The 20,513-nt window shown below is 48.2% G+C and overlaps 1 protein-coding gene across 3 annotated transcripts in view; it reads right to left on the bottom strand.

The window, feature by feature from the left end:
* Positions 1–237: 237 nt before the first annotated feature.
* Dus2 (dihydrouridine synthase 2) overlaps positions 238–20,513 on the bottom strand; it is a 40,981-nt gene continuing 20,705 nt past the window's right edge. For 2 of the 3 annotated variants that reach the window (XM_051169075.1, XM_051169077.1), the window contains 10 exons: positions 18,022–18,069; positions 14,398–14,463; positions 14,195–14,265; positions 10,211–10,297; positions 8,176–8,344; positions 6,229–6,350; positions 4,390–4,539; positions 3,003–3,090; positions 1,799–1,872; positions 238–1,060 (listed from right to left, as the gene is read on the bottom strand). In XM_051169075.1, coding sequence (XP_051025032.1) covers positions 823–1,060; positions 1,799–1,872; positions 3,003–3,090; positions 4,390–4,539; positions 6,229–6,350; positions 8,176–8,344; positions 10,211–10,297; positions 14,195–14,265; positions 14,398–14,463; positions 18,022–18,069 — 1,113 coding nt within the window. In that variant the 3' untranslated portion in view covers positions 238–822. The remainder of the gene's footprint in view (positions 1,061–1,798; positions 1,873–3,002; positions 3,091–4,389; positions 4,540–6,228; positions 6,351–8,175; positions 8,345–10,210; positions 10,298–14,194; positions 14,266–14,397; positions 14,464–18,021; positions 18,070–20,513) is intronic. The other variant, XM_051169076.1, reaches the window with a different exon arrangement.

The following is a 20,513-nucleotide window of genomic DNA, read 5'->3' as shown; positions in this document are numbered from 1 at the left end:
TCTCATTGCCAGGAGGAAATTAAAGAGAATCTACCACTTCCTTCCATCTCAAGTGGGACTGAGGTGGGGAAAGTGACAGTGTGACCAGTGAATGCTGCATTTGACCAAAAAAAAAGGGCACATTGCTGCCATCAGCAGCTCCAGGTGGCTCTGCCCTGAGCAGGCAATTCATCAGGTCTGAATTTAACTTAACTGTAAGGCATAAAGGAGACTCTGGGCCCTTACCCGCTAGGGCCTTCACTTTATTGGCCCTTTGCTGGGATATCAGATACCCTTGTTCTTCCCTGAGATTACACAGAACCTCTCGTCAGGCCAGTCAACTGATGATTAACACCCCAGCTTTCCCATCATTAAAATGGTTTTCTTGGTCCTTTTTTGCTCTCACCAAAATCCAGTGGACCCCAAAGGTCCACTTACTCCCTACATGCAAGAGACATACTTTGGGAAGCTCCAGTTCCACACAGAGGGTAGAAGTAGAATAATTATGTCAGGATATAAATCCAAGGTTGAAGCAGTTGGCCTTGGATGAGAGTCAAGGTGTCTTTATTGCACAGTACCAATGTCAAATTAGAGGAGTGCCTGAAAACCTTGTTTTCAAAAAAACATTCAGGCCACTGGGAACTCTGCTTAGCCATTCAGACCTATGAGAGCTAGGATCATCACTGGACATTCCTTGGCGCTTGTTTCAGACTGATGGCCTGGGCCAAGACCTCTAACTTCTGCAATATCAAGGGCCAGCAAACTGTCCAATGCCATCTTTAGGTCCCAGCACCCATAACCACCTTCACATCTGTCCCACACACTGAAGACCCAGGGCAGGAGTCAGCAGCCTTCCAGGAGACGGTCTTCACTACTTCCCAAGTTTACAAATGGCTTTTTGCATATCTCCCCAGGTAGCACCGGTTCCTGAACTCTAGGGCCCCCAGGGTCTTGGTCAGGAGCCTCTCGCTTGCGCTTATTCAAGGAGGGGCTCTCCTCACCCAGCCGACCCTCAGGGAGGCCCTGACTCCTCAGACAGACGATGGCTGCAGTCTGTTCCGCCAGTTTCTTGGACTTGTCCCTGGGTAAATGAAGCTAAGATTAATAAAGCAAGCAAACAGCAGGACTACAGCCTGAAAGCCCTGAGTCTACATACCCTTTGAGAAGATTCTGGTAAAACTGCTAAGAGGGTGGGGTGCAGTGGTACAGGCCTGTAATCCCAGCACTCAGGGAGGCTGAGGCAGGAGGATCTTAGTGAATGTGAGGACAGCCTGGTCTACAAAGCAAGTCCAGGGAAGCCAAGGCGACTCAGAGAAACCTTGCTTCAAAAACAAACAACAAACAACAACAAAACTGCTAAGAGGATACCAGGCTTGGGAGCAGACACCTGTAATCCCAGCACTTGGGAACACAGAGGCAGGAGGACCTCTGTGAGTTCGAGGTCAGCCTGGTCTACAAAGTGAGTCCAGGATAGCCAAGGCTACACAGAGAAACCCTGTCTCAAAAAACCAAACCAAAACAAAACTGCTAAGAGAGGTCGTCAACAGGTGCCTTCGCATACAATACACTCAACTCTCCCAGACCAGAAGTAGACTTGGAGGGGCTGGAGAGATGGCTCAGTGGTTAAGAGCACTGTTTGCTCTTCCAAAGGACCCGGGTTCAATTCCCAGCCACCACATGGCAGCTCACAACTGTCTGTAATACCAGTTCCAATGGCAACACCCTCACACTAAAATAAAATTAAATAAATTATTAAAAAAAAAGAAGTAGACTTGGATCCTCACACCAAAAGACTCTTACCATCTGATGAGAAACTTACCATAAGGTGGACTGGTACTTTTGTTCTGCCACCGTGACAACAGAACAGAACATGCGATCTATAGGTCGTTGAACCTGGTACAGAGAGAACAAACGAAACAGGGTAGACTGCCCACCTGTTCCATCACATGGTGAACACATAAATGACAGGGAAGTACTTTTTCCCCAGCCCCTTTGGTGTTTTTTGTTTTTTGTTTTTTGTTTTTTGTTTTTGAGACAGGGTGTCTCTGTGTAGCCCAAGCTGGCCTGGAACTCAGAGATGCACCTGCCTCTGCCTCCCAAGTACTGAGATTAAAAAAGTGCCCCACCACCAACCGGGTAACGCTTCTAGCTTAAACCAAATGAAGGCTGCCTGATCACATGCTCCACCCATGTGAAAGTGCCTGCTGCATCTTTCAGGAGAAAAGGCAGTTATGCAAATTGACAGTGATATCAAGTGTGTCAGAGTTCTGTCACTGAACTAAACAAAGGGTTCTTATCTGCACCTGACTATGGGGCCTCTTGCCTACTGACGTCTATGTGGGCCAGTTCCCAGCAGAAAGGAGTTCACCAGATGGCAAAGGACTGAGAAGGGACAAGGGTTGGGGCAAAAAAAGGTACAACTGCCAAAAGGATCAAGGGATGTAGCCAGAGTAGAAAGCTGAGTGTAAGAGATGAAAATGCAAGGTATTTGGGGGGAGGGAGGGGGTGATGGGGTGGGAGGAGACGTCTTGTGTTCTGGAGAACTGGTAACTTGAACAAAAGAGACAGCAGTTCGATTTGTTCTCCAAAAGCCACTCTGGTAGAGGGTACACAAGGCCCAGAAAGTATAAGCCTGGAGGCCAGAAGGCCATTAGGAAAGGCAGAGCAGCCACAGGGACCAAAGGAAGTGAAGCAAGACTATTTTAAGGTTTGCACCCCAGGGGCCCTATGTGTGGGCATAATTCTGTGGCCTACTGGCTGAATCCCAATCCAAAGATATGTCTGCCACAATTGGGTGAAAAGCACAAGGTTGGAGGTAAGAGGCTATCAGCAATTGACCCTACTGACCCCACTCACCCTGCTACTAGCAACTTATGCACATCTGTGGACAGCAAGTTCAGGTGCTAACCTAGCAGCCTGGAGCAAAGGACAGGAGCTGGGCATGTAGTGGGGGTGAGGACAGCAGAACAGGAAACACTAGTGGATGCCAGACAGACAGACAGACAACGGCCAGAGAAACTCACTGTCTCATACACAGGCTGTGACAACTTCTCTCTCCGACACCATTCGAGCAGGTACATCTTGGGGGTGATCTGGGGTGGGTATGCTCTCCTAGGGAAAGGAGGAGAGACAGTTAAGGCCCATTTGCCATTTCTACTCTATCCCTTAGCCATAGCCACCCACCAGCCATTGATGGGTGCTGCTGGAGAAACTGAGCTATCAGGCTGCTGCCCCAAGGCTCTTGTGCCCACTCCCTTCCTGTTCTACCAGCAGTGACAGACCATGTTTTTATTTGAAGGGAAGATGGGCTTATCCGTGCTTAAAATATAAGGCGTGCATATGAGACAACTCCCAGTGCTCTGAGCGACAGCCTGGAGAACTGCCTTCAGCAGCTACGAAAGAAGGTGCCAAGATCTGAGGGAATGGGTGGAAGCAGGAGAAGAGGTGGCCATAGAGTAGGCTCAGCGCTCTGGCCTAATGTGCACTATGGTTCCATCTGCTGAGTGTCAGGGTCATCTGCTCTGCAGAGTCAGTCTGTGACAGGGTGAAAAGGACATGTTTCAACTTACACTGGGAGCTCCCTCTGGCATATGACTGCCCAACCAACAGCTGTCCTCATAGCCCCACCTCAAGCCCTTGCCAGATGAGACTGGCTTCCGGTCTGGGTATGGAAACTAGAGAAGGCTCAGACCCAGATGGCAGAGGACAAGAATGAGGGCACCATTCAAAGCTGAGTCACAGTGTGAGGCTTCTTCTGCCTAGAGAGGGCACCACTGGCATGGTGAGGGGCAGGGTGTAGGAAGGTACAGAGCCACAAAAAGGTTCCTACAGCCACTGCAGAGCTTCAGGGGAGCACAGGCTTTGAGGAGCAGAAGACACATCTCCCTGTCCGAGTTGTGAAAGGGAGTGAGTGGGTCAGGGAAACAGTGGAATTCAATTCTGTCTGTCTTGGAAAAAATGCCCCTACAAGGGCTGCCTGAGCTTTCAGGGACAGTCCTTCCTGAAAGCACCTTCTCTTTGAGGGCATGACATTCAGGAATTATTGGTCCTTGATTGCTACACAGTAAGTTTAAGGTCAGTCTGGGCTACATGAGACCCTGTCTTTAAAAAAATCAGTAACAATTCCTGAGGTGGCTCATGCCTTGAATCTCAGCCCTCTGGAGGCAAAAGGCAAATAGATCTCTGTGAGTTCAAGACTAGCCAGGTCTATATGAGTTCCAGGACAGCCTGGACTATGGAGAGAGGCCCTGTCTCAAAAACAAAACAACACAAAATACACTAACAAAAAGTACCTTTTAGGGAAGCTGAAAGCTAAGAAGGTGAGCTGTGGTCCCTAAGTTTGACAGTATTCACATATAACAGCCACTCAATCCCCAAGGCAACTGGCCCTGGGATATACTGGAGCCCTACCGGTCAAACCGGACGGTCATCTTAATGATGCCAGAGGCATCTTCAGCTGGATTCTCAGCTGCCTCTGGGGTCTTGGCTAAGAGGTCAGCTCGCCGGGCATCGAGTTCCCGAATGGTCTCCTCATAGAAGGCACCAAGGCCAAAGGCCTCACTGTGGAAAAAGAGGTAGAGCAGGATAGGAAGCATAGTGGAACAGAATCCGGGGTACTTCAGGAGCCCATGAACCCCCAACAAGAAACCCCTGCACCACATGTATCATCAAAACTCTCCCAGGGTGGGACCACCAGATGATACATGCTTACACCCCAGCATCTGCCTAGACTGCAAAGTAGAGAGTGAATGTGAACGTTTGAGTGTGGACACTGGAGGGAGGTTGGGCTGCAAAGAAAAGGTTTCAGACGTTAGGCGCCCACCATTCTCTGCTCTCTCCCAAGGGCAACCACATAGATGGATGTACCCAACCAGCCAGCATGGCAGAACTGACCTATACTGGGCCTACAGGAGGAAAAGACAAAGGCCTGAGGACTGATTGAGTCCTCAGTGCCCATGGTTACCGTGGCCCTAGTCTGAACCTCCCAAAGCTCCAGAGCTACATTCTCTTCTGGGATTCACAAAGCACTGATGTTCAGCTGCTTGAGCAATATGAGACATGGGCAGAACCAGCAGCACAAGCCAAGGATGGAAGAAGGCTTCTGGAAGAGTTTTCCCTTCTAGAAAAACCCCTGCATGGGATCACTGTAGGCCACTGTAATTCAGAGAGCCTTAGAGGGAGGAGGGTACAGACAGCCAAGGTGAGGAGAAATGACCTTTAAGACAAAGGACCCAAACCTGACTTACAGTAATAGTAGACAGGAGGCTAAAAGGGCTGGGATGAGGCTAAGCTGCCCAAACCTCCAGGTCTAAAGCTGTACTCAATGTGAAGGACCAAGACACAGCCTTGCTGACCAGTATAATGGAAGTTGGCACATGTCGGGAGCACCATTCTACACCCCACATCTCTCTCTCTCTCTGGTTTGTCTGTCTTTCTTTCTTTCTTTCTCTCTTAGTTTTTCAAGACAGAGTTTCTCTGTGTAGCCTTGGCTGTCCTGGAACTCACTCTGTAGACCAGACTGGCCTTGATCTCAGATATCCATCTGCCTCTGCCTCCCAGGTGCTGGGATTAAAGGCATGTGCCACCACCACACAGTAAGCCTTGTCTCAAGATCTTGACCACTTGCTTTTGTTTGTTTTGTTTTTATTTTTTAGCCTGGCATACAAAGGGCCTTTTAATAGAAAAACTTCCTCTTCCTCAGGAATTCCCTTCCTCCATTCTAACAGTATCCTAGTTACCAAAACTGCTACTACTAAGACCAGTCAGGGCCGGGCAGTGGTGGCGCACGCCTTTAATCCCAGCACTTGGGAGGCAGAAGCAGGCAGATCACTGTGAGTTCAAGGCCAGCCTGGTCTACAAAGTGAGTTCCAGGACAGCCAAGGCTACACAGAGAAATTTGAAAAACAAAAACAAACAAACAAACAAAAAGACCAGTTGGACAATCGAAGGTTTCAAAACTGTGAAAGTATCCCCTTCTAAGCCAGGCAAGATGGCACACGCCTGTAATCTCATCACTCAGGCAGGCGGATCTCTGTGAGTTTGAGGCCAGACTGGTCTACAAAGTGAGTCCAGGACAGCCAAGGCTACACAGAGAAACCCTGTCTTGGGAGAGGGGAGAGAAAGTTCCCCCTTCTACAAAGCAAGACTGTACTGCCACCCAACTACACACCCCATGGTCCCTCAGCAAGTGAAGCTTAGGGATCAAGGTCAAGTGTACAAGAATAGATAGATAGCGCTCTGTACTCTTACCAAATATCCTGGGAAGACTGGGCAGCATGAAGCAACCGTCCCTGGGGCGACTCCAGCTGTTCCCGCAGCATCTGGCACAAGCAGTACTTGGTGTTGGTGTAGTGGTTATCATACTGCACTGCCTGAGAGGAGAACAAACAAGAGCCCACTTGCTACCAGCAAACACTGAGATCTGAGGTGGCTTCCAGGGGAAGGAAAGGAACTCTAAGACGGCATTAGAAGTGTGCTTACAGCCAAGCCCATGTGACCCCTTATAAGAACTACTCCCACCCTGCCCTCTGTTCCTCCTGCTGTCATACAAAGGTTAAGGGTCAAAAGAAGGCTCATGTTCACCAGCATACTCACCTAGACGGTCTGGCTGAGGGATAAAAGTATAAAGAACCAACCCATGCTTCAGGCGCCACAAGCTACCACAGAGAACCTAATGCTGAGCATCTTCCAGGGCGGGGAGAAGCAGCACGTGAAATTTTGGCAGGGCAAATCTAGCCCTAGGACGGGGCAAGACTTCTATTCCTTATAACCAGGATCAACTGTATCTTGAGAAACCTCTCTCCAACTTCCCCTACAGAGGTGGGGCACAACCCCATCTACTAAGCATGTCCATACACATTACTTATCAATTTGTATATCTATAAAAAACATAGGTACAGCTGGTACCTTACTCTACAGACTGAGAAGTGAGGGCCAGGGAAGCAAGATGACTCCCTAGAAATAGCACATGGATGCTCACGCAGCTAGGGGCAGGCCAAGAGAGCAGCAATGGGTAAAGGCTTTATAGGCAGGCCTCCAGAACTCCTGAAACACTTACCCCCTCCACTGCTGTAGAATCTCCTGTCTTCTGTGCCTAGCAAGGTCCCATGGCATGCTCAGGACAAAGTATGGAATAAGTGGGTAAGTCCTAGCCACGGGCAGGACCGTGACTCAGCTTGTCTGGCCCAGAAAGTACCCGATCAGACCAGAAGCATCCATGTTGATGCTTGAGGCTACTCTTTTTCTCCGTGACAACACACCCTCTTGATAGCTGCCAAAGGATGGCTGAACAGGAGTGATAGCATCACCTTTCACCCAGTGAGCAGGCTCAGCACTGCTGAACACATCTTCTCGGCCACACGCTTGCCAGGTGGCCAGAAGAGCTGGACAGCTGACCTGGGCTGAGCTAAAGCCCTTTGTAGCTGATTGGGACTGCTGAAGAGCCAACAGTCACCAACTTAGCCACCAGGACACCCAGAGCCAAGAGGATAAATACTGCAGCACTGGGGAAAGGAGGCTCTAGGACAGACGCTGCCCAGACGGGACACATGCTTCCTCCTACCAGCCCAGTTTAACAAGCATAAAAACACCCAAATGCCATAGCTTGAGGAGAGCAAAGATACCCCAAACATTAGTGACCCTTGGAGCTGAAAACAAAGGTTGAAAACTACCCAGGAAGAGGCCTGGAACTGCAGCTCAGATCAAACTAACTGAAGAACTGGAGAACAACTCTTTGTTTCTGCCCATGTGCAGCCCGGTAGAGAGTCCCAGCATCCCAGGCCTGTACCCAATGAACTCATTGAAAAAAAAATCCTTTAGCATAACTATCACACTCGTAGAGAGAAGAAACTGATTTAGAAAAGACTATTCTCAGCCAGGAATGGTGGCACACATGTTTAATCCCAGCACTAGGGAGGCAGAGGCAGGCAGATTGCTGTGAGTTCGAGGCCAGTCTGGTCTACAAAAATGAGTCCAAGATAGACAGGACTGTTAACACACAGAAATCCTGTCTCAAAAAAACAAAAAAAAGAAAAAAGAAAAGAAAAGACTATTCTCAAGTTGGGTGTGGTGGCACATGCCTGTAATCCCAATACTTAGGAGGCAGAGGCAGAAGAATAAGGAATTGGAGGTCAGCCTGAGCTATGAGACTCTGTGCCAAAACTAAAAAGGAAAAGAAAGGAAAGGGCAAAGACTTACATATCTGATGTACTTCTGAATGACTTCCTCCAGCGGCCGAAGGCCATCCTTGAGAAAGATAGAGGGGTTCCACATGGCTGCTCGAGCCACCATCACTGAGGAGGCAGCTGTGGCTCGCCGGAAGTCCTCTATGTCCAAATGTCGCTGGATGTGGTCATGAGAGCCTCCACTAAAAACAACAGGGGGGATAATGAAACCTACCAATATGTCCAGGAAGGGTGATTTCCAGATCTGCCATTCATTTTTAGTATGGCTTTAGCTAAGTCCCTTCAACTATCAGAACGTTAACAAAGTAATTATGAAGCAATATATATCCTGTTGGTAAGTGAAACACACAAAATAATACATAAAACAGCCTGCCCCACGTCTGCCAGAGGAGAGGTATTTTAGAGATTTGACTTTTCTTCTTTACTACCCAAAACAGTGGCCAAAGGCAGACAATATTTGAAGATGTAGGACTAAAGCTGAGACATCAGCTGGCACAATGACACACACACACCTCCAATCCAAGCACCCAGGAGGTTAAGGCTCATGAATTCAAGGCAAGCTTGGGTTATGTAGCCAGTTCTAGGACCAGCATGGGGGCCTATATAGAAAGACCCTGTCTAAAATATAAAATTAAAGCCCGGCGAGGTGGCACATGCCTGTAATCTCATCACTCAGGAGAGAGAGGCAGATATATCTCTATGAGTTCAAGGGCAGCCTGATCTACAAAGCAAGTCCAGGACAGTCAAGGCTACACAGAGAAACCCTGTCTCAGGGGGAGGGGCGGGGAGAAAGAAAGAAAGAATGAAAAAGAGAAAAAAAAAAAGCCCAAAAATTATGGAACTACGGCCACAGAAAAAACTCCAAGCTGAGAAGCTGTCCATAGACCCTCTAAGGACTAAGGCAAACCTAGAGTGAAGGAAGGACACACTCACTGATGATTATGGTAAAAACAATCCTTCTACCCTGCGGCTCTAAGAACTTTGTCTAGTCACAACTATTTCACCCACAGTTGGGTAGCAGGCGCAGTCCAGAGACACCTATGCTGGGAGGACCCTGAGGTAACAGGAAAAATAACGAGTTCCAAAGTCTTCAGTTACTCCTACAAGCCACCTCTCAAATTTCTTTCTCTGAGAACATGGCACCTAGCAACCTTCTTCCCCAAGCCTGTCAGAGGTAGCTTTCCTCAAGACATCCCTGTTTCCAACATCCTAGCTCCCTAAGTCTGAGCTGTCCTAAGGTACGAGGCTAAGCTGGACTCCTAGGTGGCCAACACTGAGGACTAGATATAGTCTTACCATTAAGTCTAGGAGTGGTCATCAAAACCTCACACTTGGGCCGGGCGTGGTGGCACACACCTGTAATCCCAGCACTCAGGAGGCAGAGACTGTCCTGGACTCACTTTGTAGACCAGGCTGGCCTCGAACTCACAGCGATCCACCTGCCTCTGCCTCCCAAGTGCTGGGATTAAAGGTGTGCGCTGCCACACTCGGCTCCCTCTCCAGTCTTATTCCTGCTCACAGTCTAGCCCACCATGAGAATCCCCTGAACGCTAGCTCCAAATGCCAGTGACAGGCTCACTCCTAGCTTTATATTGCTGCTCCATTCCCTCTGCCCCTTTCCTTTATGGTCAGTCTTTTAAAGGATTTCATTTTTTACATTTATCTGGCTGGTTGGGGATGGGAGAAATATATGATATGACCCAAGTGGAGGTCCGGGGACAAGTCGCAGGGTTCAGTTCTCTCAAGGAATGAACTCGGGTTGTCAGGCTTGACATTCACAGCTAAGCAACCTCACCAGCCCCATGTTTGTTTTGGTTTTGACTGGAGTTTGTTTTGAGAGAAGCAGAGTTTTTCCTGTCACACCTGGAACTCCTATGTAGACCAGGCTGGCTTTGAACTCTCAGAGATCCGTCTGCCTCTGACTCGGCGGTGTGCCACCATGCCTGGCTTATATAAGTTTTTCCATGTTCTGTCACCCCAGTTTTCTATGCTAGTACAAGTCATTTTTTTATAAGGTGGCGCACAGAGGAGGAAGGATGGAGGCTTACTTGGCTATGACAGGAATGGAGAGCGTTTCAGCGATGGCTCTTATAACTTCACAGCTGACAGGGTGCTGAGGCCGTTCCTCCCGATTCCTTAAAGATAAAGGAGAGAGATAGGGCCTGGGAGCTGAGGCCCAAAGGCTTTATCATTCCTGAAACCCTACTGTCCTTCCTAACCTCAAGCAGATCAGATAGCTAAGTGGTTACCTAGGGCAGGGAATGGCCTCCCTGACCTATGGCGAAGAGCTCTGTCCTAAGGAGCAAGAAAGTGAGAAGGTTAAGTCTAATTCTTAGGAGCCTGAAGACGGGACATGGCTGCAGAGGACCAATGTGGGTGGCCAGCTTCCCAAGGTCACACTGCTTTTTTCTGGCTTCCTTTTGCCTCTGCCAGAAATAAGAGACAGTGTCACAAAAATGCTGCCCCTACAGTCCCAGCCCTGCCCTTCCCCAGGGACCTGGAACAGCTGCCACTGCTCAGACTGGCCACTCCCACACAGCTGCCTGTGCTGAGGCCAAGTTGCACAGCTGATCTTTGGGAGAAGCACCTGACATGGGCTAGGCCCTGTTCCAGGAGCCACCAGGGCAGACCACAGATCATGACCCTCACCATAAGCCATGGAAGAAGCAGGACACAACCCAGGGCCCCTTCCTACCAAGGTCAACAACAAGAAGTTCTTGTGCATGAGTAAGCAAATCTCAGGTATGCACAGTGACGCCCAAGCTATACATGAAGGCAAGCAGGAGAGGTGACCAGCCAGTTCTCGCTTGAATGTAGCTCCTATGCTATATATATATATTCTTTGACTTCTCAGAAGAGCCTGCCAATCCAGCTTCTCCTCTGACTCCTTACAGCCCCCGCAGCTGATTTTACACCATACGAAACAGCTGTACTTGCTGACTTTCTGATGGTCAGAAAGTCCTTCCTTAAACTCTCTCAAATCTGTCTTCCAATTGCCTCTGACTTCTGGGAAAAGTAAGGTTCCTTAATACTGTTTACAAGGCTGTATATCCACTATCTTATAAAAGCTTCAAAATAACTATGAAGCAGAAGTTATGCTAGTTGCCAGATGAGGAGTGTGTCAATCAGAGAGGTTACGTGGTTTCCCTAAGGATACACAGGCAGCAAGCGCAGAACTGGGATTTCAAATCAGGCTACTGAGTCTAAAGCCTCAGCAAGGAAGCCAGGATGTGGGCATCGGTCACCCCCAAACCCTCCTAGTGTCAAACCAGGCAGCTCCACTTTACTGTTCTGTATGCTGTTCAGGATATACCCCAAAATTTAGTAACAGGCATAAGCAGCAACCTGGCTGTTCCTATACAACCCCTGAGTTTCCCCTGCTTCCCAAAAAGAACCTCAGCCAAAGTCTATTAAGCAGGATTATAAAAAAAAAATGTAAAAAGGCATGTTAGGTACAAGAAGCAAGTTTGACAGGAAGATAACAGCCTTCGGAAACACCTTGGCTCAGCAGGCCCTCTTTCATGCCTATAATCCCAGCGCTTGGAAAACTGAGACAAGAGGATTTGCCATGAATTCAAGGTCAGTTTGGGCTGTACAGTGAGATTTAGCCTAGTCAGCGGCAACATTGAGAGCACCCCTCTATCCTATCTATATAAATTTATGCATGCATGCATTCCTGCGCGCGTGCGTGCGTGCGTGCGTGCGTGCGTGCGTGCGTGCGTGTGTGTGTCTGGAGAGATGGCTCAGCAGATAAGAGTGCACACTACTCTTATGGAGGACACAAGTTCAGTCCCCAGCAACGAAGTCAAGCATCTCACAACCTCCTGAACACCAGCTCCAGGGGACCCAAGACTTTCTTCTGGACTCTGCATTGACACACACACACACACACACACACACACACACACACACACACACACTTAAAAATAAGATAAATCTTTAAAGAAAAGACTCCGCTGGGTATGGTGATGCATGCCTTTAATCCCAGTACTTGGGAGGCAGAGACATGCGGATCTCTGTGAGTTCCAGGCCAGCCTGGTCTACAAAGTAAGACCAGGAGAGTCAGGCCAGCCAGGAGAGCCAGAGCTGTTACATAGAGAAACCCTCCAAAACAAAACAAACAAACAAAAAAGACTCAGCTCCCAATAGAGAACACATGAGCTACAGACACAAAAACTGTTTAAGGCAGACACGGGACAGCTGGCAGTCCAACAAGGGTAGCAAAGAAAGGCAGTACCTTTAAAAGGATAGCCATCTGCTTGGGGTCATTCAAGGGAGAAGCCAGTGCTCAATGAAGTGGAAAAAAAAATCAGTGAAAAGAGATTCAGTGGGTGTGCTGGCTCATGCCTGTAATTCCAGCACTGGGGAGGCAGAGGCAGAAGGACGGAAAGCTCAGAACAGCTTAGATTGTACAGTGAACCCGTCTTCAAGAAAAGAGAGGCTTAGCCAGGCAGTGGTGGTGCATGCCTTTAATCCCAGTAATCGGGAGGCAGAGGCAGGCGGATTTCTGTGAGTTTGAGGCCAGCCTGGTCTACAGAGGAAGTTTCTGGATAGCCAGGACTACACAGAGAAACTCTGTCTCAGAAAAAAGAACAAAAAACCGAGAGACAGACAGAGAGAGAGAGAGAGAGAGAGAGAGAGAGAGAGAGAGAGAGAGAGAGAAAGAGAGAGAGAATGCCATAATCCCCTCTTAGGAGGTGGAGGCAAGTGCATCAGGGGTTCAAGGCCAGTCTCAGGTATGTGTCAAGTTTGAAGCCGCTCTGGACTCTATGAGACTATAACAACAACAAAACCAAATGAAAAACAGAAAATGGACTGGGCATCTACCTCAGTGGTAAAGCACTTGCCTACCATGTAGAAGACCCTGGATTGATTGATTGATTGATTTTTGGTTTTTCAAGACAGGGTTTCTCTGTGCAGCCTTGGCTGTCCTGGACTCACTTTGTAGACCAGGTGGGCCTCAAACTCACAGAGATCCACCTGCCTCTGCCTCCCAAGTGCTGGGATTAAAGGCATAGACCCTGGATTTAATCCCTGGAACTTCATAAAAAAGGAAGGAAGGAAAGAAGGGAGGGAGAAAGAGAGGGGGGGGAGGGAGGGAAGGAAAACCCCTAAGATTCAAAATTCTAATTCCACCACTTCCTGGCTATGTGATACAATTTTTTTTTTTTTTTTATTAATTTATTCTTGTTACATCTCAATGTTTATCCCATCCCTTGTATCCTCCCATTCCTCCCCCCCCCCATTTTCCCATTATTCCCCTCCCCTATGACTGTTCCTGGGGGGATTACGTCCCCCTATATATTCTCATAGGGTATCAAGTCTCTTCTTGGCTACTTGCTGTCCTTCCTCTGAGTGCCACCAGGTCTCCCCCTCCAGGGGACATGGTCAAATGTGAGGCACCAGAACACGTGAGAAAGTCCTATCACACTCTCCACTCAACTGTGGAGAATATTCTGACCATTGGCTAGATCTGGGAAGGGGTTTAAAGTTTACCTCCTGTATTGTCCTTGGCTGGTGCCTTAGTTTGAGCGGGACCCCTGGGCCCAAATCTGCCTATCATATTGTTCTACTTGTAGATTTCTAGGACCCTCTGGATCCTTTTATTTTGCTGTTCTCCCATGCGTCTCTCATTTAGAGTCCCAATAGGATGCCTTCCCCTCTGTCCCAGTTTCCTGGTAAGTGAAGGCTTTCGTGGGACATGCCCCTTGGGCTAGTATGCAGATATAAGTGAGTATATACCATTTGATTCTTTCTGCTTCTGGGTATGTGATACAATTTTAAGCACATTGAATGACTTCTATCACTTACACATCCTAAAGGCAAGGGCTTCTAATGCTTGGAGCTGTGCCTACACTAGAAGGTATTCAATGAATGAACAAATGCAAGCCCTTGCAGAGTTTAAATGTTCTCTGGATTCACAGAAGCTAGAGAGAGGTAGACCACAGACACAGAGAAGCTGTTTTTCAGGTAGACCATGAGGATGGCTGAGGAATCTCCCTGCCAGTCAGTTGCTGAGAAGGACCACTCACCTCCCATGAACTGCAATGGCTGAAATGCCAGTCCTCTCTATCCGCTTTACAAGAGTCAGGGTATCTTCTAGCTGAGTAAGAAAGAGCACAACAAAGGTCATTATGGACCCAATGGAGGAGCTGTCGACTCCTAACACAGGCTCAGCTCCACCGCCAGATCCAACACCACCCAGAGAACAGACCTTCAAGTGACACATCCTTACCGATGGTAGGATTCGGATTTTACAGGTCACAGGTCTGTGTGTTCCTTTAACAAGAGTGCTGAGGATCTGCAAAGAGGAGGAGACAGGAGCATCTATCTCTTCCGGAACAAGCCACCACATTGCTTGCAATAGTACCAGGAGAGGACCAGCATACTTGCATTTATCTGTTGTATGTATTTACATGTAAACTCATGGTGTAAGGGTTATGCCAAACTCTCAACACTAGCAAGTTCTTGCCTGGTATATAGAGATATAGACACACACACGTTAAGTACACTGAATGAAGAAGTGAGTGCATGGACCTGCATGGAGTCCTGTGTGGAACACAGCGAGTCTTTGCCAGGAAAACCATCAGAATTACCTGGAGAGCTCTCAGACCCACCACATTATTTCTTGAATGGGTCTCTAGGGACAGAGCTTAGACACCTGTGTTTTCAACCGCTGTACAACACACTCTGTATAATCCTCAGGTTTAGGCCTAGTTATGAACACATATGAACACACTGGCTTTAATTTATTTTTATTTTTGAGACAGGGTTTCTCTGTGTAGCCCTGGATCTCACTCTGTAGACCAGGCTACCTCGAACTCTAGATCCTCCTGCCTCTGCCTTCTGAGTGCTGGGATAAAGGCATGCATCACCACTGCCCAACAACTCACAGGTTCTTTTCGGAGTAAAAGGAATATCCTTCAGTGCTATCCTAAGAACTACAGAAGAAGAAAGGTCTTTAAGCCAGGTGGTGGTGGCTCATGCCTTTAATCCCAACACTTGGGAAGCAGAGGCAGATGGGTCTCCATGAATTCGAGGCCAGCCTGGTCCACATAGCTAGTCCAGGACAGCCATGGCTAACACAGAGAAATCCTGTCTCAAAAACAAACAACAAAAAAAGGTCTTTAAGGGCCTAGGCCCTATCCTCATGAAACCTTATCTTTCGAAGTGTCAGATATATAAATATATAAACTAGAAAAGGAAAATACAACATAGTCGATGTATTTTTAATTGCTTCTTATACAATAATTTTAAAAGGTTGTAAAGAAAGATCAAGAAGTCACACAGGAAAGTAGTTAAAGAGGTAGCACAAGATTCAGAGATCAAAGGAGATATAAATGGCCCAGGATGTCTGTGGCATTGCTATCTTCTTCCTACATCAACATTGCCAGGCCACGCACAGGGGCGGGAAGGTGATCTCAACAGCACAGATGCCTCCTAGGCAGCAGCTACCAGATAGGCATGGGCACTTGCATTTACCTGGGTTCTGGACAGATGGGGGCAGCAGAGAGCCAGTTATAGTAGAACAGGCCTTATCTAAGAGCTAAAGCAGGCCACTCAAGAAAGACTTCAGGCCAAGAAAGGCAGGTAGCTCACCAGCAAGACCCTTCCTGCTGGCCAGGCAGGAAGGAGCAGTCTCCTGGTGCTGCCTCAGACAGCAGACTAGACCAGAGCCATCATGGAGAGCCTTAAAGAGGCATTTGTGCCTTAAGGAAGGGGACTGGCAGGCCCAGAGGATATGTCACAAACATTCTCACTCTAGCTAGGAATGGTGACACATGCCTCAGTGCCTGGGAGTTAGAGGCAGGGGGAGCAGTTTAAGGTCATTCTTGATTAAATAAGGAGGAGAAGGCCAGCCCAGACTACATCTCAAAATACACAAATCAATAAATAAACAAATAAAGCTGGGCACGGTGCCACACACCTGTAATCCCAACACTCAGGAGGCAGAGGCAGGTAGTTCTGTGAGTTTGAGGCCAGCCTGCTCTACAAAGTGAGTCCAGAACAGCCAAGGCTACACAGGGAAACCCTGTCTCAAAAAAACAAGGCCTGTCTCGAACCCTCCCTGAAAAAACAAAAAACAGAGACGAGGAGGAAAATTAGGAACATGAAAGGCCCAGTCACTTGGTAAGATCACAGGAGGGAGGAGCAGGCAACCTGAGGCTGCCTTATTGCCAGGTGGTAGCATGAAACACGGACACCCCACCATCCAATCTGAATCATGCCACCTCTCTGACAGAGTAGAAAAAGGGCCAGAGATGGAACCCACATTTGAGTGGGGAACACTTACAACCATGGGCAGGCTTGCTCACCAGATCCACTGGCTAGCCTGGAATAACTAAGATCCCTTCTCTTTCAAAAACGGAAGGGAAGGAAGGAAAGGAATTTTCCATTATACGCTCTGTCCTACCCTTAACTTCTTGGCTTTAGAGATGGGTTTCACTGTCCTGGACTCTTTTACACAGTGTATGATGCCCACAACCCTCCTGCGTCAGCCTCTTCAGTACTGAGAATATAAGTGTCTGCTACCGTTTTCCCCGGTTTTTTTTTGGTTTTTCGAGACAGGGTTTCTCTGTGTAGCCTTGGCCATTTTCCCCGTTTTTTGAGACAGGGTTTCTCTGTGCAGTCCTGGCTGTCCTTGAGCCAGTCTGGTCTCAAACTCAGGGATGCGCCTGTCTCTGCCCTACTACCCAAGTGCTGGAAGTAAAGGTATCTGCCGCCACACTTGCCTTAAACACTTTTCTTTCTTTTTTTTTTTTTTTTTTTTTTTTTTTTTGAGACAGGGTTTCTCTGTGTAGATCATGCTGGCCTTGAACTCACAGCAACCCACCTGCCTCTGCCTCCCAAGTGCTGGGATTAAAGGTGTGTGCCACCATGCCCGACGGCTTAAACACTTTAAAGTGTAAGTAATTCAGTTACACTCATAAAGGGGTAAAGCCACCATCATTATGTATTTCCAAAGCTTCTTGCTGACTCTATTTGAGCATCTTTATTTTGAGAAAACTTTCAAAGTACCCACAAAGCTCTCAGCCAGTACCCAGCTTGTCAGCACAATGAGGACCTGAAAAGAAAGAGCCCTGCCCTATCTTCTAAGTCACATCCAACTGCATGGTGGAAACCTGGACCCTCCCTTTCATGAGGTAAACCCCTTGTGACTGTAGGAGAGTGAAGTAAGCTTCTGACATGGAGTGCATCACTGCTGCCTCTTGCTGAATGTGCCTCATTGAAGTTGGGAACGGGCAGAGCCAACATCCTTGGCCTAAGAAGTCAGAAGGATGGAGGATAATGAAAACACCTATGTACACACATGAGCCATCAGCTCCTTTGAGGCATCCCCTACTCAAGTGTGGAAACCATTCTGAGATCCATAGCTACGCCCTCCATTCTGCACAGGGCATCTGATTGCAGCTTCTAAGGTCCAGGTAGTGACTGGATGGTGGCTGGAAACTCAAGAGCTATCACAGCCACCTTTAGCATAAGGTGTCATTGAAAAGAGCACCAATGCCATGGGTAGGGGCCTCAGGGGCTTCAGAGCTACAGCTCTGAGGTTGCCTTTGTCTGCCACACATCTGAAAGAGGCTCTCTAGCACTGCAGAGGACTGAAGTTCAGTTCCCAGCACACACATCAGGCAGCTCACAGCTGCCTGTAACCCCAGCTCCCAGGGATCCATTCATCTTTTTGGGCCCTGCTTGTACACGGTGCAGACGTATGTGCAGGCAAAACACCCATAACACATAAGAATAAATAAAATTGTAAAAATTTTTCTGGGCCCCAGATAGAGACTCTAGGTCGACATCAGTAAACCCGGATGAGGGGGAGAGTCACAGCACATTTGAGGATCCTACTGTCACTTACCTTCTCAATCTTGTCAGGGTCTGACAACAGAGCAGCTCCCATTCCTCCCTAAGGAGAAGCACACAGATTGAATGAGATGGCCCCAACCATGGAATGGCAACACAGTGTAGCAGCAAGGTAGCCAAGGTCCACTGGAAGGGGCATTTCCCTAGCCACAGAGGAAGGTGGCGTTATCTGTGCACACCGCAGGCCCCATCAGGAGTCAGAATGTGATGAGTCCTAAAAACTTTCAGTCTGACCATATTTGCAAAACCATTTACCAACCTAAAAATGGGCACTACAAATTTTATTTTTTAGGACTTCACACCCCCATAAAAATCTCAGAGCCACAGCAAACTGAGCCCACCATCCACTGTTTCTTTAAGACAAGGGGCCCAGCTGGGCGGTGGTGGTATACACCTTTAATCCCAGCACTCTGGAAGCAGAGGCAGGTGGACCGCTGTGAGTTCGAGGTCAGCCTGGTCTACAAAGCGAGTCCAGGACAGTCAGGGCTACACAGAGAAACCCTGTTTTGGAAAAACAAAACAAAACAACAACAACAAAAAGAACACAAGGGGCCCACCTGAGCAGAGTAGCACACAGACTCAATAGGTTGAGTCAGAGCCAGGCGGTAGTGGCACACGCCTTTAATCCCAGCACTCAGGAGGCAAAAGCAGGTGGATCGCTGTGAGTTTGAGGGCAGCCTGGTCTACAAAGCAAGTCCAGGACAGCCAAGGCTACACAGAGAAACCCTGTCTCAAAACAAAACAAAATAAAAACAAGTTCATCAAATGAGAACTACCAACTCACAGAACAACTTAAAATTCAATGACAGCAATGGCTTTTTTTTTTTTTTTTTTTTTTTTGAGACAGGGTTTCTCTGTGTAGCCTTGACTGTCCCGGACAAGCTTTGTAGACCAGGTTGGCCTCAAACTCACAGTGATCTGCCTTCCTCTGCCTCCCGAGTGCTGGGATTAAAGGCGTGTGCCACCATGCCTGGCTAGCAATGGCTCTCTTTCTTTTAAAACTTTTCAACATTTATTTGCTCTGTGTGTCTTTGTGTATGTGTGTCTGTCTGTGTGTGTGTGTACAGGTATACAGATCAGAGGACAGCTTGCAGGAGTCAGTTCTTTTCCTCTACATGTGGGTTCTCAGTTTAAAGTCAGGTCATCAGGCCTGGTAACAAATGCCCTTACCTGCTGAGCCATCACTCCTGCCAATGGTTGTCTCTTGACAATAAGCTTGCTTACCAATATGTCTTTTTCATAACTGTCTATATTTCTGAAGTATTAGACAATAGTATGAATTACTTTGAGTTTCGCTTGTTGATGCAGGATCATGTTATATAACCCTGGATGAGTTCAAGCTAGTTTTGAACTCACTGTAATCCTCCTGCCTCATCTTGAGTGCTGAGATTACAGTCGTAAGCTACATTATCTAGCTGCCATGAGTAGGTTTAATAAATCATGAGTGGGGAGTAGAGATATGAGGTTTGGGTTTTTTTCTTCTTTATGTTTGTGTATGTGTGTGCCACATGTGTGGGCATGCCCTTGGAGCCCAGAGGGTTCAGGTCTCTTAGAGCTGGAGTTACAGGTGGTTATGAGCTGTGTGACTGGGGTTCTGGGAACTGAAGCTAGGTACTCTAAGAGAACAGCAAGCACTCTTAACCACTGAGCCATCTGCCTAGCCCTAAAGAGCATCATTACAAGCTTAGTTTTATTTGCTGTTACTGTATATACGTACGGTATGTGGGGAGGGGGCACATGCACGCCACAGCGCATGTGTAGAGGTGCTGTTACTATGTATATGCGGGGTGTATGGAGGGGGCTGGCGCATGCACGCCACAGCGCATGTGTAGAGGTGCTGTTACTATGTATATGCGGGGTGTATGGAGGGGGCTGGCGCATGCACGCCACAGCGCATGTGTAGAGGTGCTGTTACTATGTATATGCGGGGTGTATGGAGGGGGCTGGCGCATGCACGCCACAGCGCATGTGTGGAGGTGCTGTTACTATGTATATGCGGGGTGTATGGAGGGGGCTGGCGCATGCACGCCACAGCGCATGTGTAGAGGTGCTGTTACTATGTATATGCGGGGTGTATGGAGGGGGCTGGCGCATGCACGCCACAGCGCATGTGTGGAGGTGCTGTTACTATGTATATGCGGGGTGTATGGAGGGGGCTGGCGCATGCACGCCACAGCGCATGTGTGGAGGTCAGAGGGCAACTTCTAGGAGTTTATTATCTTCCCACAGAGACTGAATTCATGACATCAGGCCTGTGTGGCAAGCACTTTTATCCACTGAGCCAGTTTGCTGACCCATAGAATCTGAAAAAAGTCTAAATTCACTAGGCCTAAAGTGAATGGGCTGGGGCTGGAGCTCCTTTCATAGGACGCTTGCTTAGCAAACACCGAGTCCTGGGTTCAATCCCTAGCATCTCCTAAAACTGAATGTGGTGGCAACGCCGACAATCCCAGCACCTGGGAAGTAAAGACTGGCGGACCAGAAGAT

Source organism: Acomys russatus, chromosome 26 (genome assembly GCF_903995435.1).
Source record: "Acomys russatus chromosome 26, mAcoRus1.1, whole genome shotgun sequence".
Classification (NCBI taxonomy): domain Eukaryota; kingdom Metazoa; phylum Chordata; class Mammalia; order Rodentia; family Muridae; genus Acomys; species Acomys russatus.
Note: the sequence above shows the minus strand (reverse complement) of the source record. Positions and strands in the feature narration are given on the sequence as shown.